The sequence below is a fragment of the Lepisosteus platostomus genome, chromosome 3, assembly GCF_059453375.1.
Source record: "Lepisosteus platostomus isolate fLepPlt1 chromosome 3, fLepPlt1.hap1, whole genome shotgun sequence".
Classification (NCBI taxonomy): Eukaryota; Metazoa; Chordata; class Actinopteri; order Semionotiformes; family Lepisosteidae; genus Lepisosteus; species Lepisosteus platostomus.
This window is the reverse complement of record NC_142613.1, coordinates 79909868-79932251: the sequence shown is the minus strand read 5'-3', so window position 1 is coordinate 79932251 and position 22384 is coordinate 79909868. Positions and strand designations below refer to the sequence as shown.

At 38.2% G+C, this 22384-nt stretch overlaps 1 protein-coding gene across 3 annotated transcripts in view; it reads right to left on the bottom strand.

The window, feature by feature from the left end:
• The window catches only part of cep85l (centrosomal protein 85L), an 86538-nt gene that overhangs the window by 5916 nt on the left and 58238 nt on the right, over positions 1-22384 (bottom strand). For all 3 annotated transcript variants that reach the window (XM_088627026.1, XM_088627027.1, XM_088627028.1), the window contains 8 exons: positions 15539-15624; positions 10775-10892; positions 10045-10230; positions 8262-8414; positions 7342-7496; positions 6028-6145; positions 5607-5657; positions 3640-3747 (listed from right to left, as the gene is read on the bottom strand). In XM_088627026.1, the coding sequence (XP_088483152.1) occupies positions 3640-3747; positions 5607-5657; positions 6028-6145; positions 7342-7496; positions 8262-8414; positions 10045-10230; positions 10775-10892; positions 15539-15624 (975 nt within the window). The remainder of the gene's footprint in view (positions 1-3639; positions 3748-5606; positions 5658-6027; positions 6146-7341; positions 7497-8261; positions 8415-10044; positions 10231-10774; positions 10893-15538; positions 15625-22384) is intronic.

The following is a 22384-nucleotide window of genomic DNA, read 5'->3' as shown; positions in this document are numbered from 1 at the left end:
TTTTTATTTAAGTTAAGATAAGTGTGTCACTTCAAAGGTACTGTATGGGGATCAAGTTGCAACAATGAGAACTGAAAAAAAGAGTAAATATTTTACAAATGTATTCTGATGTTCGTTCTACATTTTTAAAAAAGTAACTACTTTAATTAGCATATCTACCAAGGCATTATTTCAACAGCATTACAAGTGGGTTTCATGAAGTATTTTTAGATGAAACTTCAAAGAATTATCTGTGCTGAGGGAATGGCAGCTGCCAAAGTCATATCCCTGTGTAAATCCTCAAGCTGTTTGTTCTGAAATTATCAACATGGTTGATTTATTCTTGAAAGTCCCCTCGCTGTCTTGGCTATTCCAACAATCTTCTAGAGACAAGACAGTGAATTGGTTTACAGATATCATGCCTTTAAATCATTACTATTCATGTACAAACATATCCAAATGTACTGAAATACAACATTCAACACCAGAAAAAGCCAGCACAAAGAAATAGAAGCTGTAAGTAGAATGAATGATGAGCCTCCTATGCTATTCCAGTGGCAATATAGTCAAAAATGTAAAGCATGGTGGACACTTTCCATGGTTTAATCTGAAACAGCGACATAATGTGTGAATGAAGTACTACATGAGACTAGAATCATATTAATAGATAACACAGGTGCCATGCTCAGATTTTATCCTCTAGACTGAATTGTCTGTAGCCCATTCTCCTCCAACTTGTTTGACATGAAAGGTTGTTCAAAGTTCTATTCTTAGTTCAATTCTTTTCAATATTTATGTGCTTTCCCACAGTGGGTTGTGCTGCTAAATTGTAGTTTTAGTATTTAATGCTGATTATGCTCAAATGTACTCTTTATGTAGCTCCCAGAATAAATGATGAATGGATTGCAGTGTTTTTCACCTCTACTGTACCAAACTTTTTTTCAGTTCAGTCTGTTATCTTTAGAAATGTGTTTCCAGCCTGCTACAAATTCTAAAAAAAATATTTTGAGCATTTGTGGCAGCACTTTAATTTAGATACAACTGGTTTAAAAGGAAACCCTCTACCAGCAATACGAATACTTTACTGAATTCCATTTTAACCTATATTTGATATATTTCCATCTTTACAGGATCTTAAACAGATTGCTCAAGGTTTTCCTCAGAAAAGCTGGTGATAGGCCATAGCTGCACTTGCCCTATTAATGCCTTTTTTAGATCCTTACAGTGATGGCAGACAGTGTGCAAGAAGCAAAATGAGGGGATCGTAAACCTGCCGATCTACTGGGAGCTGGAGAAAAGCCATATATGGTACAGATTCAGTGGAATAACGCTACCGAGGAGAACAGGTCAACAGGTCAGAGAACTGCAAACTGGAAGTGTCAGAAATGCCATTATGAGGCACTGCAAGAAAAAAAAAGTGTTTCCTTAAATGTTTGGTTTCCTATGGTGGATCATTAGTACCGTAAGAATTTAAGAACTTGGCTGAGGAATACATTAGTTGTTTATTGTTTGAGATGTGAATCCATGGTCCTGATTGCCTGGTCATTAGAGCAGTGTTGGTAACCTTCAGAGTAAATTCCACTCCAGTGTTTGACAATTCAGCTGGTGTATTTCTCACTTCTCCAGCTGCTGCTGTGTGTCACCCAGGCGGTGGATGAAATGGGCTCCCTCCTAGAAGGAAAGCCCTCTGGGATCATGCGGTATGAAACATGCTACATAAAAACAAGGAATTACTCCTGGGATCTAGAAATCCATTTGAAACATCATACCCGGAGTCATCGTTGTATCGTCTCTTCCGTTTCTGTTCTTAGTATATCAGAAGCAATACTCATCAGTCGTATCAGTCATATCACTACTGCTTCAATTACGTAGAGCGATTTGTGTAGAATGGCATGTGTGACGCTATAGACAGCCTCGCGTGGATACAAACATACAACTGGTCTGACCAGTGCGCAGACCTGTGCAAAGCATAAGTACAGGTTCATTATTTCCTAAGATGTGGTGGTGATATTCAGGCCTGTGGTAACAGCAAATGTTTGCTTAAAGAAAGAGTCAATGGGTCTTTGTTTCTGTTCCCTATTAATAAACCATGAGCCATTATTAGTGCGTGTTGATGCCCGGAGTGAAATGGCAACGCCACTGCAGCTTGAGCGATCAGAGCATACTTCTGAAAGAGATTTATTCATGTATGTATTGATTGGTTTTAAATATTTATGAGGCATCAACCCCACAGCACCTGTGTCATATTGGGCTAAGGTTGCTCATTTTACTGAGCGTTACATGTTTAAGACATTGGAACACAAAAAATCTAGAGGATTTCAAAATTATTTTACTTACTTATAAGGCTCTCAGAAGTCAGGCATGTCTATTTAATAAAGCTGATTAATGTATACAATCCAAGTCATCCACTTAGATCACAGAATGCAGGTCTTCTTTTTATTCCACATGTAACAGCTGGTGGTAAAGCCTTTAGCTACAGGGCCCCTAGCGTATGGAACAGTCTCCCACCCCATATTCGGGATGCTGAGGCAATCTCAGTATTCAAATCCAGACTGAAGACCTATTACTTCAGCCTAGCCTACTTACACCTTACATTATAGCCTGCTGCAACCATGGCTGCTGGTGCTGCTGTACTTGCCATTGTGTGTCTCAATGTTCCTTCCAGGTAGATACATCTGTTCTGACCAACCTATCCTATTCTCCTCCCCACATGTCCAGATGGCACCCGAGTTGGAAACCATCTTTAGTTGGATTCTGCATCACCGCATTGGATCCATGAGGGACATTGTGAATACATATCGTTTAGGAGGATTTGCTGGTCTACAGAGAACTGCATGGAGTACTGGCACACAGAAGGACATGATGGAAGACTTAATACTCCACATTTAGTACTTTTCTAGAATTGTAGAATGCTAGCATGTCCAGAGGGGTTGGGCAGCCAGTTGACCTTGGACCCCTAGAGGTTTTCTTTCTCCTTACAGAGGATTTTTTGTTCCTCTCCTCCGTTGTCTTCTGGCTTTTTCTCTTTCTGTATTGTAATGTCATGTACTGTCACACAGTTCTGTTAAGTGCCTTGGGACAAACCTTGTTGTGAAAGGCGCTATATAAAAAAATATTGAATTAAATTAAATATCTGACATATTTGGGTTTAATGAACACTGTCGATTGACTTACCAAATGTCCAGTATTTCTTGGCTCTAGACAAAAATCAGGAATATTGGAGACTGTCCATTAAATAAAAAATCTGTTAAATCTGTTACAGAATTAATTTACTGTATTAATTTATAAACCACTTGAATTTCTAGATAAACTAAATGACTTCCGCTTGTCTGTGATCCTTCTAAAGCACTTTTCATTACTAGGTATACTAGCATGGAAAGACCCAGATCACCCTGTCTGGAAGGTACCATGTGAAGGTGAAACAGTTCTTAAACAGAATCCGCAGTTTTGTCACAGTTAACCGAGCACAGTCACAACTGCAAACAGAAGGAGAAAGGGTGTGTAACGCAAGATGATGTCATGATGGAATAGTACATGGTACACTGTGATAGTGCTTTGCATCAGAGTCTTGACACAGTAATACAAGAAGCAGGTATAGTTCCCACACATGCCTCTAAACAAAGCGGTATCTTGAGCACTGCACACACACAGTCCGCTCACCTCTTCAAGCACTTCAGACAGTTGCTTCAGGGTGTCTTCCTTCTCGGCCAGCTGCTTCCTTAGCTCCTGGGAAGCAGCCCGTTCTTGTAATAGCTTCTTCTCTGAAGCCTAAGTAGGAACAGAATAGAATTACGTGATAAAATATATATACAGAAATAATAAATATGTGCCTTCTGGATCTTTGTCTTATTTTCTTAACAACTGGAATAAACTCAGTCTTTAACAACCGTATATATACTGTATAAAACATTATAGTATACAAAACACAAACACTACTGATATCTCTGAATATAAAACTTAATCTAGTATTGATTTTATTTTATATTGACATTTTAATGTGTTTCCTAAAATATTTTTTTTTCATTACAAAGCAGAAACAACATCCACTGTAAGCAATTCACCTGATGGTTTTATTTTTTTCATAGAGGGTTACTTCCACAATAAGGACCACCCTTGCAACTTTAACTGTGCAACATTAACTTTCCTGACTTGAACTGTCTGTGGTACAGCTGCTGAAGTGCTGACAAACACACACACTCATACAACTTTATTCCCTCACAACACAAATAAGTCCCATGATGAAACAAAACACTCAATATAGGTCCTGCCTATATTGTTACACCCTGTACCAACAACCTTACCCTATAGGGCACCACCGATATTCATGCCTTTAATCACAAAAAGGTGTGTTGTACAAATATCTTATTTATTGATTTGTTATTTTTTAATTTTACTGTCCGTTATTGAGGAATTTCTGATTTTATAGCCAAATTCCCTTTTAGCATATTTTGTCTACTAAATCAGAAGTCCATTAAGCCAAAGGTTTACTGTAACATAAAAACATTTGCATCTTCCTCTACCTTTAACAGCTCACATTAAAAAAAACCTCATTAAGCACTGTGTGCATTGTACACAATGGGCAACATTATGTCAACGTAAGAGAATCGCTGTGGGAAAGTCCTCAGTAGATGTCTAGAGAACAGTTCAAATGCTTATTTGCGAAGGGATTTTTTTTCCAATGTATCATGGAGACATGCTGTAGATTTTGGGTTAAACCTCATAAAACTGGGTTTCCTCAAAGTCTTCCAAAACTTGGGTCAAAGTTTTAAATGTTTTAACACAATACACACATCCAGCGATCTGAACTTCAAAACTGTCCACAATTTGGACATATTTGTGAATATCTAATATGAATAAAGAAAACCGCAATCCAGATTTTTATGTACTCGTATTATACATAGTATTTCTATGCTAACACCTTATCCACTGCGATGAAAGTGGAATTATTTTAAAAATTTGACATGCTGTGCAAACACAGATATGTATAAATGGTCAGCATGTCAACCACAAATGACATCCAGATATACAGTAGAAGGAAGTTTTTTTAGAGATAGTGATGTGAAACACTGAATGCTTTTTTTTCTTATTTAATTTATACATTCTAAATTATAAATAACTTCAATGTCCTCTGCAATGCCTGTTATTTTAATGTTGTTTTTATTATTATATAGTCCAAAAATACAAAATTTAACTCAGTTTCAGTCAGGAGGTCTGGAGATCCTGTATACGTAATAAAATGATAAGTAGTTATAAGTAGTAGTTCCACTCTAATCTGTATCTACAGTAGTACATCTCTAACTACACATAATTAAAGTTCACATGGCACAGGGTTCCGCTTTTACTGTAGGTTCCTTCTGTACATGACATTGCGTTTGTCTTGTAAAACAATTGTTTCAATTACTGTGACAGTGAAAACACTTTTGAGAAAAGAGATGATTATGACATGTAGAATATGTATTCTCTGAAATGGGTGTTATCAGACTATCTGCTTGTTTTGACTCTGCAAGCCCACAGTCCCAACAGCACAGGAATTGATGCAGCTTTCACAGATAACACTGCTGACAATACTCTCTCGTAAGGCTGAATGTTTAGGTGCAGCAAAGCAGGTTCATCTGGCAACTACTTACAGTCAGTTCTGAAGTGAGCCTTTCTATTTGCTTCTTTTGATTGTCTATAATCTGGGGGGAAAAACAAGAACACAAAGATTACAACAAAGTAAAAAATAAGCATACAACAAAGTCACAAATAAGCATACTGACTGAAGTAAAGGTTTATTCCTGCTGAGCAGAGAAGAAAAGAAACACAACACTTCGGCTGTGGAGCCTTCTTTGGGTGTGGTACTGACGCTTAGCTGCATTTCAGAAGCAAGGTTACCATTCGAAATCCTCAGCCTTAATGATCATGAGGCCATATCACAAGACAATACTGAATTTCTAAACCTTGTGAGTGCACCATTTTCAACCTGTGATTGGTGCTTCTTCACACGCTTTTAATGCCCCAAGGGTCGAGCCACCCTGCGAGTCCTCGCCCCGAGCGTAAACACTGTACCTCGATGTTCCGGCTGTGTCGCTCCTGGAGGCGGAAATTGTCCGATTCCAGCTGCTTCGTGTCCAGCATGGGCAGCCGCACCCCGTCCTCAAGGCACCTCTCCACCTTCTGCTGCAGGCTGAGGGAAAGAGCCGAGGGTGTGACAGGGCTCGACACTCACGAGACCACAGCCCAGTTCAGACAGTTCAGCCCATGTTTCTCACCTTGTAGTGTGGACCGGATTCAATATACTGAGCTACAGCAAGCTGTGATTCATGTTAATACAAGTACAGGCATTTTGTGCATTTATCACAGCTTTTCCATTTTAAAAGTTGATGAAAATTTTAAATAGATAAAAAATCATTTAATAATACATCTAATAGATTGAACAGGTTAAAATATTTGTATAAATTCAATATTTTAGATAAAAATGCATATGCGTTTAAGAGCTGGAGTTTGCACACTGTAAATGCTCTAACTACAGCAAGCTAATAAACATGGAACTCAAAGAGACAAGTGTATTGGTTCTGCAATCATGTGAACACTATTATTACACACAGACAGTGGCCATTCAACTAATTGTGCAACCTGTCAAAGTAATTTTGTGTGCCTGAACTCATTTAGGGTTGCCATGGCAAAGAGGTTGAATATTTATGCAATCATCATATTTTAGCTTTTGATTTTCCTTTGCCACTTTTTTGCTGACATTTAAGACCTGTCACCCATAATAGTGGTTAGTTTGAGCATTCATGTTTTGATTAAAAATACTCACTGTAAAAAAGTGTAGGCATCATTTGTAAGTCAATAAAATGGAATGTAATATGCTGGAAGGGAGTGAATACTTCAGAAAGGCACTGTATAGCATAATTCATATCGTCAAACGTAATTAAAAAAGTCCTATCTTTAAAAATATTCTACATGATCTCTAGATTTACTTTCACTACATATAGAAACCCAACACATACCTCCTCAAGTGTCGGTTAAAATCATTTCAACCTCTACAGTCCTTTTTAATTTTTTTCTACCTGTATGTTCAAATCCAACGCATTTTGTACCCGAAACAATCGGCCTTTGGAGTTTCTCCTTAAACCATCCGCACAAGTTAGACTCAGCAACATCTATGACTTTGAAGCGTTGATTGAATTTCACCTTTTCTAAATCTGTCCACCATGTCATTGTAGCATTTGGCTGTCTACCCTGCCCCCCACTGTTTGGTTTGAGAAATGCATGGTGTTTGATAGCCGATGTCATCAATTCTGCACTGTGACAGGCTGTTATACTGAGGTGACACTGCTTGGGTGGAAAAGTGACTCTGCAAAGCCAGGAAGTCCGTACCTCTGCACAGCAGCAATAAGCTCCTTCTCCTTCCTCCTCTGGCTCTCCAGGAGGTCTTCCTTCTCCTGCAGCAGGCGCTGGCTCTCCCGCGACCTCTGCTCCAGCTCGCTGGCCCTGCCCTGCAGCTCGTCGGCCTTCCCCTGCAGCATCGCCAGCTGTGGCGCAGAAAACACAAGTCCACTTTCACCGCACAGCTGCGGCTCCATCGAGAGGGACTCGCACAAATCTCATAACCGTCCGCGGTTTACGAGAAGGACACAGGCAGAACGGGGCTGCCTAGTGATGTCCTCTCCCCTATGAGGTTAAAACATTCTGCATCTCAAAGCAACAAAAATGTCATGAGTTTTGCTGACCTCTGGTGGTGCAAAGCTGCATTACAAGAGTGTGAACACCAGCAAAGTGGGCTCTGAGATCAAGAACAAATCTGTGACAAAGCTGAAGTGTAACGTCAATGAGAGGGACAGACTGAATATATAACCACCCCTCATCGTGGGTATCAGGGTCCAACGTAAAGCCCCTCAATATATTAAGGAAGGCAGAAATACATCTACACATCCTTAATGAATCAGGAAACATAAAAAAGGGATTTTCATGTTGTGAACATTTTCAATAGAATTTTATAATAAAGTACTAAGCAATTAAGTGCACTATTTACTGTATGCTGCAGAGCAAAAGGTGAAAGTACCCAGCTGTGTATGACACCATAAATAACAACAGTTCCTTGTTACTGTATCTTAGGCATCACTGATGACACTTTGACAGACTGCAAAACTGAAGCTGCTTGCATGCCAGGCAGACACACCCCTTGTGAAGAGCCACTTGCACAGTTATGACTACTGCCATTCAGAACCAATGCAGCTGTCTGCTTTATCCTGACATGCCCTCCAGGCTTGTGGGCTCCAGTGTGTTCATGACTTTACCTGCTGCGCCTGGTTCTCAACATCTTCCAGGGAGGGAAGGTCAGCCAGGTATTTCTCCAGTGTCTCTATCCGCTGCTGTTTTTCCTGGCTTTGCTCACTTTCCCTTTGACATTTCTTCTTCAGACTGCTGATATATTTGTCTCTTGTCTTCAACTACAAAACATGAAAATGGGCAAAGGTATTCAGAAACTTCAGAGAAAACCTCTCTACAAAACTGTAACACTTCACAAAGCTTGAAAAACATTTAAATTCAGTTGTTCCACCTTTGTAATTGAGAGACATAACAATTGCACAGAAGCACAATAGATGTGGGCGCAATTTGAGACGTGTTAGGAATATATTCAGAATTTACAACGTTCCTCATACTGTAGTTTTAAAGCAGTTACAGTACGTTTAATTTAAGCTGTGACAAACTGCTACAAATATAGAACATAAAGCTTCTGACATGTCACTTGGTTTGCAGTACCTTAAATGTCTGTATTGAATAAAATAACGGCCTATATTTTAAACTGCATAATTCCAACTCATTTTATCATCTTTATTGAGGTACCAATTAAGAAAGAAAAGAATAAGAAGTTAACAGAAAAAACATGAAGAGAATATCGTTACAATCTAGGATTATTACAGTCTAACATTTGCAGGTCTTATTATTCAACATCTCATGACCAAAAAGGAGAGTCTGAAAACAACAGGTAGAATCTGAGGCATTTGCACAGCTACAGGTGAGTTTCAAAGCAGTTCAGTTTAATTTAAATTGTGACAAACCGCTACAAATATAGAACATAGAGCTTCTGACATATCACATGGTTTAGGATAGGTAAACACAGATGATCAAGGGGAATTTTCTGGTTTGCTCAGGTTAATTAACTTGGTAAATCATTACAGTCCTCATTAGTCCTATAAATGCATAAAGATGAGACAGAGCTAGAAGGCAGGGAAGACAGAGAGAAGAAGGAAGACCACCACCCTCTTACTCTAAGCTTGTTGCATTCAAAAGAACCTTGTTCAGACCAGTCTTGGGGACAAGATTATGGCTACATCATTTGAACTTTGTAAAAATGATGTAACCAGACAGCTTTTTGTATCCTGTTTATTTTAGGGAATTCTGATCATCTTTATTGTGGAATCCTCAGGCTAAGAACGTTCTCTCCTATTCTGGTGATGCTTTTTTAGAATAGGGAGCTACATTTCCATTTATTGAAGGAAGGGAGGTTTTCAGATTACAGAGGCAGAACTTTGTGTTTGTGGGCCTATAGAACTTAGGTCTCTGAAAAGTATAGTTTTGAATATAGTGTAATGTTTAATGTTGTGTAGTTCTGTGCTATTGTTAGTTGTAAATGCATTTTTCTGTTCAAGGTTTAACTTGGATTTTACTACTCTTCCACCAGCGCTGTGTCTCACGTGCCTCACATTTTATATACCACTCAGGTTTTATCATTTCCTGCACCCTCTGTTTTGTAACAATATAATAGTCATGAAACAATATATTGTAACAATAACATGTAACAATATAATAATCATATCATGCAACATACCATAAAATATCATGTATCATGAAACTTCCTTGTATCACATCCATCACAAGCACACAGACACACTTGAAATATGATGATGACATTGCTAACAGCATGATTACTTAATAGTGAAGACTAGACAAATAAAAAACACCCAGTCATAGCTATACTAGTTATAGTGTTCGAGAGCTCATTTAAAACCCCAATGTAACGGACTATAAGAAAATGGTTAAGTCAGCTCCACTTTAAAGCAAGAAAATCATGGTCACCTTCTCTTCCAGTTTTTTAATCTCCTCTGTGTACTTCTGTGTGTTTTGCTTCAGGAATTCACTGAACTGTGTGACCTCCCGCTCCGCAGTGGCAAGCTGGCGTTCTACCTCTCCGTTTTCACAGTGGAGAGAGTTTGATCTCTCTGAACACTGAGCTTGCAAGGGCAGGTTCCCAAACTGCGACTCCTGTGAAAAGAACAGGTCCAGGAGAAGGTGGTTTATCAAGTTTAGATTGCTTGAATTACGCCTAACCTATTGGAAGCATGCATGACGTACTTCAAATGTTACACAAATTTAATCCATGAAAGCAGCAGTGAAGTGTTAATCAAGAACTAACTTTCAGATGAACCTTTACAGTCCACTCTCTTAAAGATGATCTGTTGCTGAACACAGTCTGCACGAAGGCAATATCTGAGTTAAATAACCTGAAGAAGGCTCCACGGCCGAAACATTGTGTTCTTTTTCTTCTTTTTTTCAGCATGGAATAAACCTATTACTTGTTCATCTGAGTTAAATGCTCGATGAAGGTGAAACCTTAAAGTTAATGATCTGCAATACTGAAGTTCAAAGGAGTAGGATCCAAAATGCTAAATTACTATATTTATAGAAATATCTTAACATTCACAAACTAAAATCAATCAGGTGCAAACAAACAGCAGGATTTACCACGTGTTTGTGCTGACTGACAATGTCCTATTCTGAATCACTTCCACAGCGAATGGTGCTATACCTTCATTTTAAGGAGGTAGGGGTCCTCACAGCTCCTGCACTGACCCTGGATCACCTGCTGGGCTCTTAGCTCATTTTCTCTGATCTTCTCATGCAGTTGAACGATCTGCTGCTTCTGCCTGCAACACGGAGGAAGAACTCAACAGTTATGAAATGATGCAAAGTGTTTTGTTCACAATATACTGTATTACTATTCACACTTTCAGTAAACATTTAAAGCTCGACTTTTTCTTTTGTAAAATGAGAAATCTGAAATGTATTAAAACCCTTCTACTTTAATATTGCTACTTCAATCAGCTTCATGCTTTTTACTTAGCAGTGAATTTATCTTTAATTAGCACAGTGCACTTATTTTGGATGCTGTTTTGCCTGTTGTTAGAATTGTGTACTTTGAGATGACAGTTTGGAAATGTTACAAAACCTCAATAGGGTTATATACTGTATATTATATATATATCAAAGTCATATTCATTCAAAACATGAAAAGTGTTTTGCTAATAAAGGCGATATCAGAAAAATACAAATATAAGGCAAACTGTGTGTGTCTCATGGAGAGCAAGCTGGGATATGTGAAAAGATAATTCCTAATGCAGGAAATTGTAAAGGGTTAATAAAGTGATGTTAAGTGATGTTAAAAATAAACTGTTTTAAAATGTGTGTACATTAATGTTTTTAAGCAGCCCTGTGAACTCTTGTCTTCTTCTGAAACACAAAGATATTAAAGTTCAATTTGCTAAGAACAATAAATCACATTTTAGTGTCCAAGGAAACTTCAGATCCATTTATGGCACTAAAAAAGTGACTGCAAAATGGGAAGGATAAAAAAGCTGATTTGCAGCACCACCTAAAGGGAATGCTAGTATAAAATAATTAGCTTCTCTGAACTGTTATTTGTCGCTAATAGCAGTAAAGCTTTGAGAAAGCCAATCAGAAAATCAAATACAGTAGTTCATAGGTTTATTATGGTCATTTACTGTTTATTTGACATAAGAACAATCACTCAATGATTAAATAATGATCTCAAACTATGAAGCCTAAAGTAGAAAAGCTTCCACATTATTTCACATCTGGAGAGTTTTGTTAAAGGCTTCTTCTTGTATTACATTCCAGTTAAGTATACTTTTGAAAGCAGATAGTTTTGAAACAGAAGTATCTACTTAACCCCACAAACTTGTCAAAAGTCACTTTGAATTGTTCATAACAATTGTTATGAAAAACACATTAGAGGCAGACTGTTTTCAACAGATAGTCAATTTAAAAGCCTTTACTGATTATGTTTATATTCAAGGGCTAATTCAGTGTCATCCTGCAATGCTTCTGTGGATAGTTATTGGTATTCATATTATTTCACTGAAAGACATTTATAGCACTATGCATCCATGATTTTATTTTTAAAAATGAATATTGATTTTGAAAATTGATTAAATGGTTTTGGCATAATTGTAATTAATTAATCAGTCAAGACTGACCGTGATACACCTCATTAGTGAGAGAGTTGACTGGGCACAGGTGATGGGCTGATCTAACATGTTGAATGGGGTCATTAGAAGGGAAGCAAAGTCTTCTCAGTGCAGAATGATACAATAATTGCAGAAACGGAGACATATCAATGAATAAGGAATGATATAGGTCTAGGTCATGGCCTGGGCAGGAGTGTTGACTCACTACAAAAGTCCACCTTTGGCAACCTGACTGCTCAGTGACATTGCTCAGGTCCTGAGACCTCAGATCTTGCCCTGAGTGCCAGCTCACTTCGACACAGGCGCGTCAGGCCAGCACCTGCTCTCATGCTGCTCTAGCAATATGAGAATGTGACCGGGCTGTGGGGGCTCTATGTGTCAGACTTGCGCCCTGTTGAATATCTGTGGGATGATACTGTATGTGGCACCTCAGCAACCGGGGTTCAGCAACCAGTCACCAGGCACTGAATCCCACTGCAGAAGACTGGGACAGAATCCCACAAGACAGTGTCTGCAAACTGGTGCAAAGTTTGAGATTCAGATGTACAGCTTGTAGTTCTTCCAACAGTGGCGATTCATACTACTAGCAGCAGATCCTTGATTGATTAACCCCATTAATGACTAATGTTACTTGGAAAAAGACATTTATGTTGGTTATGTCTGTCTGTTCAATGAAATGAAAAATTTTGTCAGTATTCTTAAGAATATCTTCTTGTATTTGTTGCAGTCAAGAGTGATAGGTTTCTCTTAATCTCTCAGTATATCATTCCTTATTCTAGTTTCTCTCTCAGCCCAACAAAGTTCAGTGACTACCATTTTAATTGTCTCTCTTTAATGCCCAAATAGTTTAACATAGTTTCCTGGTGGTGTAGTACTGCTTCTGTGCAGTGCTTTAATAAGCCTTGCAGTTATTGTATCATGTATCCATATAGGGCTGAAATTCAAAGAATGTTAAGGCTCTGAGTCAACGGTTTTGTAAACAGAATTTCACTTAGGCAATTTGTCTTCCCTCTCAAAACTGTATTTGGAATCATGCAGCCTGCTGTGAAGGGTTATTGGGTGAAAGCAACAGAGTGTGATTGTATGTGCAGTTAATGACAAGAACCTGTCTGCTCAGGGTTTGAAAAGCATGGCTGTTTATTGAAACCGGGTGTTCTGTGCCTCTTCAAACAGCAGCAGTACTACAGCGCTGACATTTGGTTCTTCGGTTTCCTAGAGGCTAGAGAACATTGTGAAGCAAGAGGACAGAGCGCCTGTCAGTGTTGTCTCCCTGTAGAACTTATTCCTTTTCTTTTTCATACTTTAGGTGTCTTTCAGGCTAGGTAATTGTAAAACAGCAGTGAACTTATAAACCACTGCTGATAATGCTAATAATAATTCCATGACAGTAATATATTTGCATTCATAAAATAATGTGTTGTAGTTTCAAATGTGTGCTGACATTTCTGGTCAATATTAATAAGAAAAAAAGATTTGGAATAGAACAAATCTTCCAGAAATGGATGGATTGCAGCTCCATCTTGTGGTTGTTTGTTCTTTTCACTGAAGTAAAGACCTTTCATGTAGAAATTACTTCTTTGTAGACCAAAATAAAAAATGCGGTGAAATGTTCAAAGTGGCAAAGAACTTGTCTATTATGTCTGAGTACCACTGAAAAACCTTCCACTACAGCTTTTTTAAATATGATAAACTATCATTCCCTGCACTTTACGTGCCAAAGGAAGGGAACTACATCACTATCTATTGGCAAGGCAGGTGAGGCAGTGTGAAACTGATTCACCAGACGTTTTTAAGAGAAACTTTAGGAAGACCAGATTGCAGGAGCCAAGAGTGAAGTTTAACGCCTCAACTAAAGGACAGTAGCTCTTGGAGCTCAGTGTCCCTGGACCCTACGATGGGGCACTGCACCTCTGCTATTCTTATGTGCCTTCTAACTGGATACTCCAGTAATTACTTCACTATTCAAAGTCACATTCATTGTACAGTGAAACATACTGTCTTCTACAATAGTTTGTGAGGAACAGTTTACAGAAGCCGGTGTGAACAGCAGAAATTGTGAACACTGTATTACAACATGATGATCATAATAACAGAAAAGAATCAAATACTGCATGTTGTTTACAGGAACAGAACATGTGGTAAAGATGAAGATACTTCTTTTTTTTGTGATATTACAACTCCTTCAAGGAGATATCCAGATCAACTGGGGTGTTATCCACATCACCTGGAGATGTGGCAATCACCACAGAGTCAGAAAAGAGGAGATGGCACTGGGGTTATTGAGATCACCTAGAGATGTGGCAGTCACCATAGAGTTAGGAGAGAGGAGATGGCACTGGGGTTATTGAGATCACCTGGAGATGTGGCAGTCACCACAGAGTTAGGAGAGAGGAGATGGCACACTGGGGGTTATTGAGATCACCTGGAGATGTGGCAATCACCACAGAATTAGGAGAGAGGAGATGGCACACTGGGGGTAGCAGTGGTGGGTAGAGAGGGGAACAAGTATTGGCACAGGAACTACATACATCGTAATCGGCAATTGTCTCATATTTCTTTTCATAAGATTATAGATGTTCCTATATGGAACTGGAGTGCTGTCGATTTTTTATTAAGAAAACGCTGTCGATTTGTTTGGGTCCGCATGTCAGCCACTGAAGTTCTCCTGCTGGTGGCAGGCTGACCCAACATTTCTGTCTTCTGCACAAGAGTCACCACTTTCTTCTCCCTCTTCAGCACTTAAGTGTTTTCATCATGACTTGTTCTGGGAGGTGTGACTGTGAGAATAACAGCGCATCGCTGGAGGGAATAGAGTGAGGTTCGAGATGCACGTTGTGTGGACGTGGCTGCATGAAAAATTAAAACATTGTGTATTGTGGAGTTTCATAATAACATCACAACTTATACAGTTTCGGATGCCACTTGCAAATACTAAAAACCACAAATACTAAATTTGAGAATAACAAGGGGCATGCATCTGGCCAGGTATATTTTAATTGTATTGCTTTTTCTCCACATAATCTAACTGTACTTATTCTGTCACCAATGTGGCAAGTACATCTCATGTTTTATGTCCATTTCATCCATAAGCACAGAAGGTGCTTAATTTCCTATACAGTTTCTTGTACATAGCAAATAATCTTTATTTTGTCAAACCCCCTTGCAGTCCTCTGCCAGCCGTAATGCTTATGACTCTGTACAGAATGAGGGCATTTTCATGAAAACCCAGGAGCCGTCTGCTACTCTGGCACACCTGTTCCTCTCTAGACAGTAGGTATTCACTGGATCATGTCTGGGATGCTCACCGATCAATCACCAGCTCCTTCTGTCGCAGAAGGCCCTCTTTGATTTTCATGATGGTGTCCACTTGAAGAGGAGCTCCTCCACAAAGCTATAGAAAGAAAAGCATACGTCAGTCCTTAATAACAAAAGCAAATTTAGTTACCAAAAGCTTGAAACTAGTACAAAAAAATACAATTATATTTTTCTATTAACTAATCTCTTAACTATCTTAGCTATCACATTTGTTGAGGAAGATAACTACAGTTTCTAGCCTTAAACAAAGGATACTTGAAAATAAATATGGAAAATATTCAAGATTTAACCAAATTGATAGATTGATGGCAACTGTATAAACAAATCTCAAACAAAAAGTAGGAGCTTCATACACAGCTCGTGGATTGCAAACAAAACATATTTGGAGGTTTTTAATAATGTATTGTAATTTTTAATCATATCTATTTATATAGTCGTAATTATATGCAAATCTGTATTTTTGCCCTAATTAACCAAAAACAAAATGTGATGAAAATCAGCAAGAGCTATATATTTGTACATGATGCAACATAAATTGAATCCCTTGAGTGTATACTGTACATACAACTTATTTTTATTTCTATACTGTATGTGTGCGTGTCTGTGAATGTATACACACACTGTTTTAAATTTCAAGGATAGCTATCTTCCAATAATGCATCCAGTTGCATTACTATTGCAAAGTGACAAATGCCATCATTTCTACAGACCACTGCAGAGATGCCAGACTGCTAACACAGTGCTGATTTACAGGATGCCATAAGAAAGCTTTGTATCCCATGTGATGTCACATCTACAGGAAGCATTAAGAAACAAACTGAACTCTTTCATCTATGCAATGCAAAGGTTTTTCTCCAGGAGATGTTTTGAAACTGACAACAAAAAGTCAGCCAGTAAGGATGGGATTTTTCTCTTCTGTGAAGCGACTTCTCAGTTTTTTTTCCAGCCACATAGTTTCCGGTTTGAAGTATAAAAACTTCCTATACTTTTAAATGCCAAAGCCTAATTTGGGATTCAACAAAAATAACCTATTTGTATGAAGGCAATTATGATTCAAGTTGCCAAAGTACTATGTATTTTTGTTAATCAAATATAAAGTAACTTTTATGGGCTTTCCAAAATAGCTACATTATTTTTCCACTCCCTCTGTCCAAGTTGACCTACAGCCAAGCTAAAAATACTTTCCTAATAATGCCCATATATCAGTTGCACACTTAGCTCTCTTGAAAACATGGTGTTGAATGCCTCTAACTGGCTTTGTGTCGCTAGCATCTTCTGATGACAAGAACCAGGTGGTGTAACCACATCAATGGTTACAATACTGCTTCACATGGCCAGGGATATTTATAAACCTCATCCTGTAGCTCAGTGTTAAAGATGGCTATCAATCCTCCAACCTATCCACTCCTAGAAAAAAATTGGAAGTCATTAATAATTTAAAATACATTTAAAATTAGATGCTCCACTGCAATAATTGGGAAAGTGTCCAATTATTATTTCAGTGTGCATCTGAGAAACTATCCAATAGAACCTAGCAATCCTTTCAGTGTCCTGCTTCAGCACTTGGAACTGGAAGAAGCTTCTTCAGTGCTGCTAGCTTTCGAAGAAGCAATTCTTTTTAAAGGGCACGTAGCAGAGTAACAGAACATTTAGAATTTGTTGCTGAGATCCATCTGAAATCCAGTTAAAGGTTATAATGAAATTCCAATAAGCACAGCAATGTCAAGCACATAGTACAAGGACTTTAAACAGCCACTTTTTTAGCAGTATAAAGCAGGTTAATTGTTTTAACTATTAAATCTAAAAACCATGTTCCCACTGAAAAGAATCCCTTCAGTTATCAAATGTTTTTAATGGAGATAAGTAAATACACAGATGATCCCCTTCCTCTTCCTATCTGCGGTCTTGTCATATTTGTATTTAGCAGGCTGCTACTGTATTTGATTGTCACCCAGCAACAGAACAGCAAATGTTTGGACACCCCACAAAAAGATTTTTAGAAAGCAGATTTATTTTACATTTGCTTTGCACTTATGTCTCTGTGTATATATCTCTGTAAAAGAGAGGCCGAAAGAAATAAAATCAGTGATTCTGGGATTTTCAAACCACTCTATAAACAGCATACACAACATTACAAAATTACACAGGTCAAGGAAATGTGCTATTGTAAGGTTCACAAGAAAATATATACAGTAACTCTCTACGGACACAGTAAAAAAACAATTGCTGTTTTAGTTCATGGAAAACCCAAGTGACAGGAAATGTCAGTGCAGCGATCGTCACATGCATAGTATTTAATTTAAGACTTGGAATGCTTGGCTCCAGTCCTCTGTGAAGTTACTTTATCTACAGTGTCTCTTTGTTAGTGTGAATAGAGTTCTGCTTTACAGAATGATAATTAAGATATTCTTTTAGACAGGCAACCCATTAGAATTTGAGTACAAAAAAGCATCTTTGTGCATTCCGCTGTTCACAACACATTATATAGATAATCTAAGATGTAAGATTTTCCATCTTTGTGCACTGGAGAACCTTTTCACAGAAATAGTCTACACAGCTCTAAGATTGCAAGACAGGTATATTATATATAGATATTCTTGGAATGAGAGGGCTTTGTTCAGTTTAAAACAATTTATTGAATGGAAATTGCAGTGTTAAGCCATATTTATTTGTTTAGTAACTACAATATGCATTTAAACTAATTTTCAAGCAATCTCTACTTTGCATTTTATGTATCTTAGAAGACCTTTTCATAGCAATATTAAAGTATGCTTTTGTAACATAAACACTCCTGGAAGTTACGTGTCATCACTCTTTTGTGCTCTTGGTATTCTTAATGTAAATGATCCTATTCTAAGTCACTGTTTTGATCATATGAAAGGAGATTTTGTTAGGTTTGTCAGTTAAACAGCATTTCTCTAATGTAACCAGTCTGCCTATGGACTGTAAAAAAAGAAAAGGGGGAAGGGTAGGCAAGAGAGGAAAACCAGTGGATTGTGATCACTAAAAAAGTACATACATAGGCATTTCACTATCATCAGTAATCCTGCAGAAAAAGTAAAAGATAATACATTAAGGACACATTAAACGTCAAACATCAACCATCTAGCCCAAATGGATCCATGTTCATCTAAATGGTTCATCTTAGTCTCCCTGAAGAATAAGAGACAGAACAGAGCCTCTGCTCATGTCGCCATGCTGTCGGGTCGACTAAGGCTCATGCAGATTTAGTTTAACCTTAGGTGAAATATCTGGGGCATAGCTTTCATTCTCCACCCACTGATAACACGCTCTCTATTAGGAACCTCCAAGCTGGAGTCATGGTCACATCAAGGAAACTGTGTCACAGCTCAAATGGAGTCTGTTTTCATTCCGCCAGCTCTCCAGTGCCACTACTCTGACACTGCATTTACCAAATTTCTCCTGCAGTACTGTTCAAAATGCAACAAACACAACAGAATACTCTGCAGAGTTAGCAGCACTCCTGAAATATGAATGTGATTTTATTATGAAACACAATCACAAGACTCTGAATATACGAACTGCGTTCTAGTGCAGTAACAATGCAGAGAGTACGCCCTTGTGTAAAGAGAGACTTCGGTAGGAAAAGATGTTACGATCACTGAGTGAGTGTTACATTTAAAGTTCAAGGAAAAACCTGGAACAGAGAAGATGTTTACTCAGAAGACAGTCAGTGGTAGTTCTGGAATGCTGGCTGGCCAGTATAAAAGCAAAGCTCATATAAATTTTAACAGTATAACAACCAACATACTGTAACACAAGATGGTGCACAAGATGAAACTGCAGAGAGTTGAATAAGGTAATTCAAGCACTAATGCTGCATCAGACTAATGTAAAACATTAATAATTAATACAGCACAAAGGTGAGCAGAAGAAGTGCATACTGTTCAGAGGAGCACTCTTTTTCCCTGGGGCATTCCCTCTAAAATCATAGGAAGGTCTTGAATTCAGATATTTTTATCCAGTTTCAGAGCTAATGAGACATTCTACAGGTCTCGGAGACAGTGGAGAAACCCTTAGGAAGGAGCAGAATGAGAGCAAGACTAAGACAAACCCTTAGGAAGGAGCAGAATGAGAGCAAGACTAAGACAACAGCATGAGTGACTGTCAGGGACTGCCTCAGGCAAAGCCAAGAGACCAGGTGTCAGCCCATTGACATTCTGTAGGCTGTAGGGCTCAAGGGGCTCACAGGTCCAGCCCTGGAGGGCCTCGATGTTTCCTGTTTTCTTTCCACTTCAGCCCTTACTTAACTCATTAATTAGTGAACCCTTCCCCCTTCAGTTCTGCAGATTCAGCGAGATCTGTAAAACCTGCTGGACATTGGCCCATGTGACCAGAATTGGGCTGTGACACACTGGGCACAACAGGGGCAAACAGCAGAGGAGCCATCATCAGAGGCCACTGGAGCAAACCAGGAAAGTTGTAAGGTGGCTCTGGATCAGAAGGAGTGATCTGTGGGAGTCAGCTCAATGCCTCTTGGGCACAAACTGTGATGTGTTCAGACTCCACTGTGCCACTGTGCTAAAACACTCTAAACACCTTCTGACACCAGGTCACTTCAGTGTTTAGCATCAAGAGATGTTGACTAGTATTGTTCTGTACAGCAACTTGAGATGAAAGGAGCTATATAAATCTTAATTTCAGTTCACTTAATTTCTCTTTTGACAGCACAAAACTCATCCATTACCAAAGTCATGAAGTGCAATTTCCATTTCCTGATCGCTGACTTAAAAGATGAGCTGCTAATAATCATTGTCATGGGACTTACAAGGAAAAATATACAGCAATATGTATAGATATAGCCACCAGGTTTGTCTTGTAACTCTTCTGAACATTTAGTGCTTTTGCTTTTAAACATTTTTTTAGCACTCAAGGGTTTGCTTTTTAGAAATATGTGTTAGATACCAACATTTTATCTAACTACCTAATCATAGATAAAATTATAAAATAATTTAGAAAAAAAATAAAGAAAAGATTACACGTCCAGAGAATGCCCACAAATCCTGTATTTTAAGGTATGTGGTTATAAGCTGCAATAAGGCTCAATAATTCATTTCACAAAATTTCTGGCAAGACTGAGACATGGCTCTTACCATGTCACATAACACAGCTAATCTGCTTGCATTTCCTAGAATGTTATCTCTGTCTACTCTTCTACTACAATCCTCCAGACACCTGCTTTTCAGCACACAGTTCCTGTTTCAGGCAGACAAGCTGCCAATAAGTCGATTTCTCACACATCATACTCAGAACAGTTTGGTAGAAGAATCAAAGAAGTACTCAAACATAAGATGTAACATTAGCTGCTCATAATATAATGTAAGGATATGTATAAATGTATACAAATTTATATACAATACAATTATATACAATGTATATAAATGTGTATAAATGTAAGGATATGTTTATATACTCGTCTTGTATATGTATTATATAATATATATATATACTGTGTGTCTTGTATTATATATTTCAATTATACAAGATCAAGATCAACAGAAAATTTAGCTAAAGCATGAAGGAATCAGCCATGATTCACCAAAATGGCCATGTGGAATTGTAAATGCTATGATACACACTTTTTTTATATCTGTGGATTTTCTGTTTTTTTTTGTTGCTGTATAATGTCTCGGTGTTATAATCAGAAGAGTGTTAAATTGCTAAGATTTCTTTACCAGAACTCCTGAAATATTTATAGGTATTTACATTTTCCCCACTGTTTCCTCTTAAAGCTAAAACCTCAGATTTATTCTGTATCCAAAGTTACACCTTCAAAGGATCAATATAATCAGATATCACAAATGTTAGAAGTCCAGGTCACATTTCCTATCAGAACAACTTTTCTTGGAATGGAACCAGGAAGAAGGGAATCCTGAAGAGCCTGGTGCAGTACGGGCTTTTTCAGCCATCAGGATGAAAGCAATTCCCACAGTAGGCCCTATCTTAACTACATAAATACCAACGAGAACAAGAGCAAGCACAGACTGAGCTCAGCTGCCACTCTCTCATTATCAGATTGGAACATAAAACAGACTTCGTGCACAGCTCTACCTTGTCCCTGAAAACAGCAGGAGAGCCACAAATAACCAGGGACCTGGGTACAGAAGACACAGCAGGTGTTAGGATGACTGGTGCACAGCACTAATCTCAATAATTTAGTCAAACACAGGCGCATTATACCCAGGGGCTGAAGATGCATCTCCTTTGCCTTCATACACACACCAGAGCAACCAACTATTTCTTCCTGTTTCTTTCCTCACATACCATGCTTTGAGCTGTCGAATGCTGTTATTGCAAAGAGGAAATTAATTCCAATGGAAAACACTGCAGAGCTAGATTTACTGATTTTGATGTTGACAAAAGATGAGACAAGATTATTACAATTTTAACAAGCCTCCTTGCAATGTCACCACATGCCTCAGATCCTGGCTGAAAACTGAAGTTGGTAAAAGCAGTTGTATGGAAAGAAATGAATTCTGAGTGATTACATCCTAAAGGTAAAGACATGGGTAGCACCCCTCGTTCAGCTGTGAAAACAATTTTTTCTTTTATTTAATACTGAAATTACCCATCAGTTAGCCTGAAATTAGGTCTAACCAGTTTTAATAACGGCTTGCAGTTACAGCAGAGCAGTGTGAATCACAGAGCATTACAATAAACAAAGCTATGTAAACCAAGCTCCAGACCTATTGTAATTACAATCCACTAAAGTCCAGAGATGTTACAATATATTAAATACAATTTTAATTACATACAGTATCTTTAATGTTTTACCACTATTCAAACAAACTGCTTGCATCTCCCTTGCTTAAGCC